The 12375-nt window shown below is 45.4% G+C and overlaps 1 protein-coding gene across 1 annotated transcript; it reads right to left on the reverse strand.

Moving 5' to 3' along the window:
• Positions 1-7021: 7021 nt before the first annotated feature.
• Positions 7022-12119, reverse strand: LOC147460700 (uncharacterized). The gene is made up of 2 exons (XM_086508414.1): positions 11660-12119; positions 7022-11578 (listed from the first exon to the last, which is right to left on the reverse strand). The coding sequence occupies exon 2, from the start codon at positions 10301-10303 to the stop codon at positions 9938-9940; it is 366 nt and encodes a 121-aa protein (XP_086364540.1). The 5' UTR covers positions 10304-11578; positions 11660-12119; the 3' UTR covers positions 7022-9937.
• Between the last annotated feature and the right edge of the window lie 256 nt (positions 12120-12375).

Raw genomic sequence — 12375 nt, forward strand, 5'->3', positions numbered from 1 at the left:
GGATGATCATGCAGAGCACATTCCCAACGAGGCAATGTTTGAGCCCGAGATTGATGAAATGATCGAGACGATCATGGATTCAGAAAGGCTTATCTATGATGATATGAAAAGTGAAGCCGATACATCATTGTATAATGGAGCACGTATGTCTAGATTGAAAGCACTCCTGGTTCTTCTCAACATGCAGGCAAAGTTTGGATGGAGTGACACTAGCGTCACAGCGCTTTTCAGGTGATCTATTACAATTAGTTTACTTTAATAGAACTCTAAATGTATAATGATCTGATAGATTTTTACACGACTGTATCATATTTTTATGTTGTGTAGATTGCTGAAAGAGCACATTCTACCAGCTGACAATGTGATGCCAGATTCCCGAGATGAAGCAAGAAAGATTTTGCGAAACTTGGGGATGGATTACAATTCTATCCACGCTTGTCCTAATGACTGCATTCTTTTCAGAGGGGAATACACAGACATGGAGAAGTGTCCGAAATGTGATTCCGAAAGATATCGAGTAGATCTCCACGGGACAAAAATTCCACAAAAGGTTTTGCGACATTTTCCTTTGCTTCCTCGCATCAAGCATTTCTTCGAATGTAAGTCCATGGCCGCCCTAGCATCATGGCATGAGGAGAATAAATCTTCGGATGGTGTGCTACGAATTCCTGCAGATTGCGCAGCCTGGAAACATATAGATGGAACATGGTCGGATTTTGCCAGGGAAGCTCGAAATTTGCGCTTAGGCCTGGCTATGGATGGCGTAAATCCATTTGGTCAAAGATCAACATCTTACAGTGTATGGCCCGTTGTCATCGTCAACTACAACATTCCCCCGTGGTTGACTACGAAGAAGGGGCACCTATGGCTAAGCTTGATTGTGCCAGGGCGATATAAAGTGGGGAATATGGATGTGTATCTTCGCCCACTATTGGAAGAGCTACAACAATTGTGGATTGGCATAGAGGTGGTGGATATGAGCCGGCACACAGGACGACGGAATGCTTTGATCAGAGGTATTCTAATGTGGACCATGCATGACTATCCCGGGCTAACAGAATGCTCAGGTGATCTATTGACACTCCTCTCTCAGACACTGTAAATCTTGTTTTTTCCCATAGTTGATCTATTATCATGTGTATACATGTAGGGCTTCAAACAAGCGGATACAGAGCATGTGTCACATGTGGACCTAGACTGAATGCACGTAGGGCACCCTCACTAAAGAAGCAAATCTACGAAGGTCATCAAGCGTATCTTCCGGAGAATCATGTGTTATGCGACGGCTTTTTGGGAAGAGAGCCACCAAGGATGTCTGCACAAGCATGGTTAGAGCAGAAGGAGATGTGCGATGACGGATTGCCTCCAGGGATGAAGAGACTATCTCTATGGTACGAGTTACCATACTGGCCCCGACTCGTGATCAATCACTTGCTCGATCCAATGCACATATTCAAGAATGTGGGTAATCTACTATGGGACCATTTGACCGGCAAGAAAGATACTTTGGGAGCCAGAGTTGACCTTAGAAATGTGGATCGTATGGAGCAATATTGGCCGCAAACAGCGTCTGATGGATCGATAAAACTTCCTAAAGCACCATGGATTTTCACAGGAGCCCAAGAACGCAAAGTAAAAGAGGCCATTCGATCTTTGCGGACCCCCACTGGCGTAATGCACTCGCTCCGAACGTGTTTTACTAAAGAAGGAAAGCTTACCGGTTTGAAGTCACACGATTGGCATAAAATGTGTCAGGTACGTTCATAGTGGACTTTAATATCATTGCATAAAATGTGGACTTTAATATCATTGATGCACATACTTTACAGTTTATTTTACCGGTTGCCATTGAGGGATGTTTGTCTCTCGACATCCGTAACACAATCTACAAACTTGCAAAGCTGGTGCAATGGATCTCACAAAAGGAGATCGACGTAGACTCCATACCATTCGCCAAACTAAATGCTGCGGAGCTTGTGTGCATGTTTGAGAAACATTTTCCTACTACAATACTAACCATTCAGGTGCATCTTCTTATTCACATAGTTGATGAGGTGGAAATAGCTGGCACAGTTCATTCCAGATGGATGTTCTTCTTAGAGCGTTTCATGAAAACGCTTAACGGATATGTGCGTCAAAAGGCACGTCCGGAGGGTAGCATGGCAGAAGGTTGGTTGGTATCAGAGTCCCTAGTGTACATTGGAGAGTGGCTAGACGGATTTGATAAATCCCGGGACACGCTATGGCGAACCATAGATGATGAGCGCATATCTGGGATTGTCATGTGCAATCTCGGTGTTGAGAAGAAGATGACGGAAGATCTAGAGGCTAAAATCAACCGATTTTGCATGCTTCACAATCCAGTGATGCAAAAGTGGATTTCACAATATGAGGATGCAAAGCAAGAGCGACAAAGGGCACGAGTCGAGTGGAGACGGGGAAGACGACCACCGATGCACTATCCAGCGGTTCTGGAGAGCCTACCAACCTTCATGAGCTTAAGATGGTTGCACAACCAATTGAAAAGCGCACAACAATGCGGTGACGAAGTGACTGAAGAAGAGTGGGAGTACTCTCGGGGTTGCGCGACCAAGGTAAGTTTGCAATGTACGACTAGCAAGTGACTTTATTTATAAACGTTTGAACAGCCACTCATAATCTATGTTCGTTGTAGTATAAGTCATACACAGCAGCATGGTGTAAAGGTCAACATTTTAGGGTGGAACGAATCGACAAAAAGCGTTTTACTCAAGATTGTGGAATCATGGCAAAATTTGAACAGTCTAGTCGACGACGTTCCTCTGATGCAGATCCCGTGGTGGCGGAACTCACTTACTTCGGCACGCTGCAAGAGATTTTGAGGATCGATTAGAGAGGATTTTTTGTCGACTTGTTCGACGTGCAATGGTTCAAGATAATCATGGAGGGTCGAAACGCTACTGTGCGTAGAGGAGAGTCTGGTTTTCTTGAGGTGGATTCTACTAAGAAATGGACTGACCTAAGAGACACTTTCGTACTACCCGAGCATTGTGAACAAGTAAGTATATAAATAGTTAACATCCCCCTTTTACAAGTTATGTGGCTCTCATGTAAGTTATGTGGCTCTGGCAGGTAGTATTTCATCCTACAAAGTCTACATCAAACTGGTGGTACGTCATAGAGGTAGCCCCTCGTAGTGCAAGGACGTATGAAGGCTACCATGTGCCAATCACAACGACATCAATGGAGGAGATCAGAGAAGATGCTCAATCAGAAGCCGCTGCGGTGGTGCCAGACGAGCATCAAGATGCTACTACTCTATATGGGATGCATGCAGAGGAGCTACAAAATGAAACAGAGGATATGTGTTTAAACGGAGAGCTCTATATAGATATAGGAAGTTATGCTGAGTTATGCGAGGATGAGAGAGAGATCTCTTAAAGCCACAAATATTGTATTTGAACAATTTTGCTCCGTGCTGTAAAAGCTCTAGCTCTCTAAGTAGCCTCCATGGTGTGTAACGCTCTTTTCTACTCGCGCTCACATCTTTTGATTGAAAATTCTGAGTTTTCGACTTGCCTCTTCTATCACTCGATTCATTGCGTCATTGTATTTATATGCGTCATTACGTCATTGTATTTAATGGTCTTTGCGTCATTGTCTACTCTATTCATTCAATATTAAGTTTAAATATTCGTGTGTTTAATGCAGGTATGGATGATGAGGAGTTTCTTTCTTCTTTGTCACCGCAGCAGAGACAGTGGTACGTGGAGCGTCATCGCTCTGGCGCATCATCGCGCGTTCCTACACCATCCGCATCTCCCTCTCTTTCGGAGCATTCGGCGCGCTCCGAAGCTTCGGCGTCGACGAGACGAGCGTCACACTCGTCTAGACACCGGCGCTCTAGTGGTGGCGGTGGCGGTTGTTGTGGGGATTCCGCCACCGATGCCTCCACACCGCCTCGTGTTCGACGAGGCTCTTTACCCTCCCCTTCTTTGCCCCACAGCATCGCCGTCTACGCCAGGTTTTGCACGGCTGACTGTTCCTAGAAGCTACACACCTCTACCTACTCCGCCAGGAGCCACCCCACTCGACACTCCTCGCTTCGGCGCCCAGACGCCGATGGAGACACCTGACGTCTGTACCCCCATCGACACGCCGCTAGAGACCCCTGCCGGGACACCCAGGTTCACGCGTCACCGGCCAGAGGGCTTGCCTTACTCCGTCGACATCAGCGGCGGCATCATCATGGATGATGACGGCAAGAAGGTGATCTCGCGCATGCGTGGTCTTTGCTCTCAGCTGTTTAGACACTATATACTAAACAAATGGAGTGAAGTACCAAGTGATTTAAAAAACAGAGTCATCAGCATACTTCATGATGAGTTTCCCGTTCCAACACGGGATCAGCGCTTCAATGAAGACCTGATGAAGATTCGAATGCGCGAATACTGCAAACACAAGCGTTCCGAAGTGCAAAAAGCAATCAAGAATGGGTGGAATAGGCCAGATTGGCTGGCCAAAGAAGATTGGAAGAATGCGAAGAAAGCAGCGCGCGAGAATCCCGACAAGTGGAAGCAACAAAAGGATGCAGCCAGAGCGCGAGTAGAGGCAGGGAGCTCGCACCACTTGGGGAGCGGTGGATGGGCATCATTTGAGGCCGATTTTGTAAGTCTTTTCACATTGCTCTTTATGCATGTTCGATAGTTTAGGGTTTATGAGTTTTTTAGTTCTAACATAATGAAATCTTTGTATGTTTTGACAGTGGTCGATGACAGGACGTGATCCCACACCGTACGAGCGCGAGTACGCAGGCAGGAAGGGCTTAAACGCCCTGATGGACATTCTCAGTTCTTGCGGCGGCATGGTTAGTATTAGGGTTTACTCTTTTTTATTTTTTGTATTGTTTTATAAATGTCGTTATATGTTTATATTTACTGAAAACTGTCTTATTGTCTTTTTTTGCAGAATCCGACAGATACGCCGCTTGGACGCGATGAGACGTCTGATTAGACGACGTCAGTTTAGCCGTAGCTAGATAGCATTAGTTTAGGGTTTCTCATAGCTTATGTATTATGAGACGGATTTTATACGTCTTTTTGAACCATGTATATTATTACATTTGTCACCGCAATTCCTTTTGCCAATCAATTCTTTATGCCTATGATATTGTACAATTGTCATTATTACATTTGCCAATCAATTCAGTTTGTCTATGATGTGTACAATTGTCAATTTTGCAAACAATGCATCTTGTGGGTGACTATTTTGGGTCTATTATTTATTTTTGCACTTTTTTTAAAAAGTGAATCAAGTACAATATGGTTGATGGGTGGCAGGACATTCAATGCCCTGCCACCAAAAAAATATTCTCTCAGGCGTCGCTATAAGCGTCGCTATTTATGGCTCTGTAGCGTCGCTATATGCGTCGCTATACTCTCCCTGAGAGCGTCGCTATGTGCGTCGCTATAGGCGTCGCTATGAGCGTCGCTATATAGCGACTCCTATAGCGACGCCTATAGCGACGCCTATAGCGACGCTCTCGTAGCGACGCTTTTAGCGACGCTCATAGCGACGCCGGGGGTTATAAAAACCCAGTGTATTTCCGTCGCTAAAAGCGTCACAAGAGCACACAACCTCTTGTAGTGCCACTTCGTACCAATGGACTTTTTCCCAGGAGGAAAAGCACATAAAGTCCATGTGTCTTTTTCTATAAGTGCATCATATTCTGAGTGCATGGCATCCATCCCAATTTTTTGAATTCTATGCTTCATCAAAAGATAGAGATTCCTTAACATCACATAAATTGGAAGCAACCACAACATAGTAATCTGATGCATAAGATGCATGGATCGAGAGAACTTGAGCGAGTGTGACTAGACAAAGGTGCATCCAATTTACTGTCATGCAAAGTATGAACTGGCCATTTTTGCATACCTCTAGCCTACTTATTCTCAACCCTTTCCTCATCAAGTACATCATGTACATCTGCATCTAGAATTTTTTGATCTATAACATTTTTAGAAACCCAAATAGGCTTTACATTTTCCTCATTGGAAGTTACATTCGAACTTCCACCACTGAAAAGAGGTAATAAGTTGTCATAAATGTCTTGTGAGCTGTCTCTAGTACATGGTAGCAAACACAACATCATGTGAAACCAAGATACACTTTGTTTGCAAATGGTACAACTTGTAACCTTTGCTTTAAGCACTATAACCAACAAAAATGCAATCAACAGCCTTGTCATCCAATTTTTTTGTGTTTTGTTTGTGACACCAAAGCATAAACCAAACACCCAAAAATGCGCATGTGATCAATAGATGGCTTTCTATCATGCCATGCTTCATATAGAGTCATAGACTGCAAAGCTTTTGTAGGACACCTGTTGAGTACATAAGTGGCACACATGATGGCCTCAAGCCAAAAAAATATGGAAAAGCTTGACTTTTGACCATACATCTTGCCATCTCCGTGAGCGACCTATTCTTCCTTTCAGCAACACCATTTTGCTAAGACTTATGCGGCACTATACATTGGTGTTTTATCCCACGACTAGCTAAAAATGCATTAAATTCATGAGATATATACTCCCCCCCTCGATCAAAACGGAGGGTGTCCATAGTACAGTTTAGAGACATTTTCAGCCATAGCCAAAAATTGCTTGAAGCACATAAACACTTTAGACTTCTCCTTAAGCGGATACACCCATGCATGCCTGAAGTAATCATCAATGAAAGTCATGAAATAGAGGTAATTGCCCAAGGAGGGAGTTTGCATGGGCCCACAAACATCACTATACAGAAGCTGTGACTTGTGTGTAGCCCTAACTGAACCATCCTTTGAAAACTTCAAACACTATATCTTACCCAAAATATAGCCTTCACAAACATGCTTAATAGGTGCTTCAAGAGACGGCAAAGAAGAAACCATATCAGATTTTTGTAAACGCAGCAAATTGGCAAAATTTAGATGCCCAAAACGTGCACGACAAAGTTTTGCATCTGAAAAAGCCTTAGAGTCCACAATTGCATTTGCAAAATTTTGCCCACACTTGTCATACAAAGTGAGATTATACAGCCCACGACATAAAATGCATGATGCAACAATCACATCACTAAAACTGAGATTATGAACTGTACATCTGTCATCCACAAATTTCCAACGAGACCAAGTCTAGCAAGTGCAGATTTAGACAAATGGCTCTTCTTGATCCCACTTACATAAAGTGCATCAAAAGTGTGAAAGAGCTGTCATTCACAACAGTCAACACAATCTTTCCAAATCCCTTGGCCGGATAAGAGACATTGTTGGCACAAGTGGCTGAATTCCCACAAGGGATATCCTCGAGAGAGGTAAACAAGTCACGATGAGAGGTAATGTGCTTTGTAACACCACTGTCAAAGTACCACACATGAGCATCTACAACAACTTACATACATGCTTCTTGGACAGAAGGATCATAAGTGAACTCTACACTAAAAGCCCATTCTGGATTAACATGAGCATCACAATCTCCTTGTTGTTGCGGGAGCAAATCACAACACCTATAAAGTGCATGCAACACAACCTAGATCAACATAATGTCAATTGAGGACACAAACACGATAGGCGCACAGAGGCAATCTCTTTAGCTTGTCAAGCTGAGAAACCCCCATGCATACAACACTCTGGAAGGCTAACTAAACCACAATCTAGAATCTCACTACTATCAACTACACCACTTAACCCATATACACACAAACAGAAGGAAACTCACTAAATTATACCAAATCGTATGAAACTTAAGGAACACCATCCCCTCACTAGGATACACATTGGGAAGGGGGAACACACCCAACACACTCCACACTACCTCTCCATAGCCCAGGATACATTCCACACCTCTAACCACACAGAATCACACACACACTCACTCGCTTTCCGCAAACTTTCACTGCATAGCTTACTTTCGAGTTTTCTTGGCTACACACAATCACTTATAAACTCCAAGCATAATTGGCTCGACAACACACAACCATAATTGCTAATGCATAGCACACTCATCAAATCTGCAAACACACAGTAAGCTCGCCAACCTCTCTCCCCCTCTCTGTGCACACACACACAAAAAGACCAGGAGCCAATGCTACCACGGGCGCTATGCACGAGATTAGACGGAAAGGACGATTGAATTAAAACCACTCGAGATAACTACAAGCACACTATGCATCACAAAAAAGCATCTAGATACAATGATGGCGTCAACCAAGTGCCTTCTCTGGTACAATCCTTGGCGTCCACTTATTCTCATTCAGTTGGTGCCTTCCTCATGTTGTCGGCTACTAGCACTCCGCTTACCCACAGATCCTCAAGCCTGTGCCATCAAGCCCTTCTGATCATGGATTCCTCCTTGGTAGCACTTTCTTGTACGCTAGGCAGCTCCCCTTTGAGCGGCATCTCTCTTGCTCATGACCGATCTTTCCTTCTCTACAGGATCCCCGAAGCTCTTCACAATGTGCAGCTCTTGGTCCTTTTCATCCCAACGCTCCCAAGCCCCAAGTCATGGTCCTCTAAGCTTTTCAAATCCGCCCACCTTGAAGTGACGCGCCCTCCCCCCTTTCTCATGAGCTCTCGGTCCCCCACTTGCTCTTGCAACCATCCGCCCTCTCTGTACATTAAGCCACCACAACTGCCGGCCTTTGTTTTTTGCTCATGGCCCAGCTCACCTCAAGGCGGCCCTCCTGCAGCGCTCCCTTGGTCACGTCCCTGAGCCTCTCCTGTTGTGGCGGCCCTGAATGGACCCCCTTCAGATGGCTCCCACCTTGCGCTCCTCCTCTATGAGTAGGCAGCCTCCCTTTTTCTGTGCTATGTGGCCACTCCTCTCGTTTTGGCAACCACCCATGAAAAACTGACGTTCTGCATGCACTGCAGTAGCACCATCCTCTTCGTAACACCCATCTCAAGGGCTCCCTTCCATGCCGGAACTGCGCTCATTTCCATCCAGATGGCGTCGCCACCTTTTATCAACTGCAGCTCGTTTTTTAGCATGGCTATTTTTAAGAAAAAAAATATATTTTTTCTTTTTGACTTATGACTTGGACATGTTCCTGCGAGCAAAGCAGCCACAATTGAGTAATTGTGCTTAGCTTCGCATACCTTAACATGGGGATTCAGGCTCTTGTGCCAAGGCCATCATGGCCGCAAGTAAATATAAACCGTTCCCAAAGTCGATCCTCTGATGTTGAGATCTCCGTCGGGTGAGAAGACGATCGCCATGATCGCTTTCGACTTTGAGCTCAATTCGACATTCAGTAATTCCCAAGAGATCGAGCTCGACCTTCATCCTGGCACAGCTTCCTCCCTAGAACTCTAAATGACAAGCCAAAAACCCGAGTGGTAGAGCACAACCGAGGCTACAGAAAAAGATATCAATCACCGAGCTTTAGGCATTTGTAAGCATCCCGACTAGTAGAGCTCCAAAATCACAACTTGACCAGTAAAAGGCCGCATCTGGCATACACATCACTGTGAGACTTGCTCCAAAATGCATTTGAGTCTTCCCAAAATATGATACCGTCAACCTACCTGATGCCATATCCCTGCTGGTGACACTTCCACAGATCGACACCGTTTGGGTGCACCATCATTGCCCACCCCCTCATTGAGCATTCATGCTCAACCATAGTATTATTTAGGTATTAGAACACTGCATAAGAAGCGAGAACATGATAGCATAATAAGAAGCTATATATAGTATGTATAACAATTGTATAGATAGATAGAGGGAGAGATTTTATTAGCTGTAGAATCCCCCCGGATCAAATGGAAAGCCCCGAGCTTTCCCAAGTGCAGTGTAGGCCCCTCCTGGGTCAAACTGATGGTTTTGAGCATTACCACCCATCTGTAAAACATATACAAACCATTCCCGCTTTGCACCTGTAAATCTGTAAGCCAACCATGCATGTAGCTATCCGCACTATAAGCCTTGAACAACCTGGATCCACAAGCCTTCTAGGTACACAAAATGAGTCTGTTCACCCACCTCCGAAGCATCTGCACCATACATCATTATGCTCTTACCTGCTAGAGAGCTCTCTATAACATAATCTACATCCAAAGAGCTTTGCAAACGGTGCAAAACTGCTTGTAAAGCAACCTTCAAAAGTATATCTATTAACAACATGGCACCAACCTTCGACACCCTATCATCCTGAAGCAAAAGAGAGGGTTGCCCAACCCCCTGGCTAGCTTCTTTCTGCACAGCTTCGACCATCGCTTTGCCAACATCTTCAAACTTGTCCAGTGAGCTCTGATCCATAGCTTCATTTGATTCTTCATGCATACATAGGACCGCATCCTTGCTAGTCGGGCTAACAGACTCTTGTATAGCAGCACACCAAACTGGAGGTACAAATTGAAACGAATGACCAGAATGGCTAACCAATGGCAAAGAAGCTATCTCTTTGATGCTTCATCTTTCTTTTGAAACATGATGAAGCTCCGTTGTCGAGCTATATCCATAAATTGTAGGCTGCAACAAGCCCATCTCCAGCTTCCTCTTTGCTCTTTACCTTCACCAAGCAAACCATTTGCGCATAGTCCTCTGCACCACCGCACTTGACCTTCTCTTTAATTCGTGGATGCAAGCACGCTAGAAACATCTCTCGCTTGAAATGGTCTCCATTTTGCACACATATAATAGCAGCTAGTCTCTCCCATATAGACTCAAATTTATCCAAAAACAAAGCAAAATATTCACTTACATCCTGCTTTAGCTTGCTCAATTGCTCACCCAAGTCCGATGGAGAAACCCGCTTCTCAAAAGCTTCAACAAACCGCTTGCGAATCTCGCTCAGTGAGCTGACGACCTGCAACATTCAATCCTTCAAACCAGGCTTTGGCTTGTCCTTGTAGAACAAATGGTAGTGCCTTCAATTTGGCCTATCTCCATAAATTCTCAACTGCAATAGGTATAGCTCGAGAGCAGAAAACCAATCTGCAGCCTCTTCTTCTCTAGCAAGCACCAAGTCGATATCATGCATCATCTTCAGGCTTTAAAACTTCACCGAGGAGCAATCAGTAGATCCTCAATGGGGGCACCACTGATGGAAAGGGGGAACAAACCCAGCACACACCAAACTTGCCTCGCTCTAGCCCAAGGATTAACCCACACGTACCCCTAACCACACAGAATCACACACACACACTTTCTGCAAACTTTCACTACACAGCTCGCCTCTGGGCATTCTCAGTTGTACACATTGACACATAAACACCTCCACATAACCGGCTTGATAGTATACCATCATACACAACCATACCTACACCAAATAAGTAAACACACAATCCTTGGGAGGCGACACAAGCCTCAACCACACACAAAATAGCTCACTCAATCATTCTCACCCTCCCTCTCTGCACACACACATACACAAAACCCGAAACCAATGCTACCACGGGCATGGGGCATGAGACAAGATAGACAAAATGATTGATGGCAAATTCAAAACGAAAACTAATCCCATCGAACTGCGAACTCACTTATCCATAGCAAAAAAAACAATCCTCATACAATGATGGTGGCTTCTCTGATTGACTCCTTCAAGCCCTTGGCAACCTTCTCTCCTGGTTCACAAGCCCATGATGGCTTCTTCTTCATGTGATGGCACCCTTGTCCACCCTTCAAGCCCTTGGCAACCTTCTCTCCTGCTTCACAAGCCCATGATGGCTTCTTCTTCATGTGATGGCACCCTTGTCCACCCTTCAAGCCTCCCTTGCTTCACCCTGTTGGCGGTGCAGCCCCTACTCCTACTGATGGCGCCCTTATCGTATGCAGCCCCGCCACCTCTCTACTGCTCACTGTCGAGCCCTCTTGCTCCAGCATCTGCCCTCCTCCACTGCGTACTGCCCCTTCTCTCGGGCTAGCCCTCTTCTCGCATTCCTTTTCTGCCTCCCCTGGAGGCTTCACCTCCTATGGCGCCCCTTCTGGCTGCTCTCTCATTGTCAACCCCGTCCAATGGCGGCCTTCCACCTTCTTAGTGCTGGTCCCCCTCTTCATCGCGGCCTCCTGTTGCTCACGGCCATGACCCTCCTTCCTCCTGCCCTCCGGTCCTATCTTGACATGGCAGCCCGCTACCCCTGTAAGCTGCACCACCCTCTTTGTTTATGCAGTCCAGTGTCCTGCAGATCCTTCGGCCCACCCATCTGGCCTCTCTTTCCTTCATGCAAACTGCCACTTGCACTCCTCTTTCCACTCTCAGCCCCACTCGCTTTCCAAGCACTCCTCCTTCTCCCATGCAGATGGCACTTTTCTCCTGCATGCCCACCACCTTACAACTTTTTTTTAAAATCAAACTCTTTAACTTGGGCTGCTTTCCCACGAGAAGATGCTCGGCACGACTGTCACGAGCTCTG

The sequence above is a fragment of the Adiantum capillus-veneris genome, chromosome 3 (genome assembly GCF_014529385.1).
Source record: "Adiantum capillus-veneris isolate H3 chromosome 3, ASM1452938v2, whole genome shotgun sequence".
NCBI lineage: Eukaryota > Viridiplantae > Streptophyta > Polypodiopsida > Polypodiales > Pteridaceae > Adiantum > Adiantum capillus-veneris.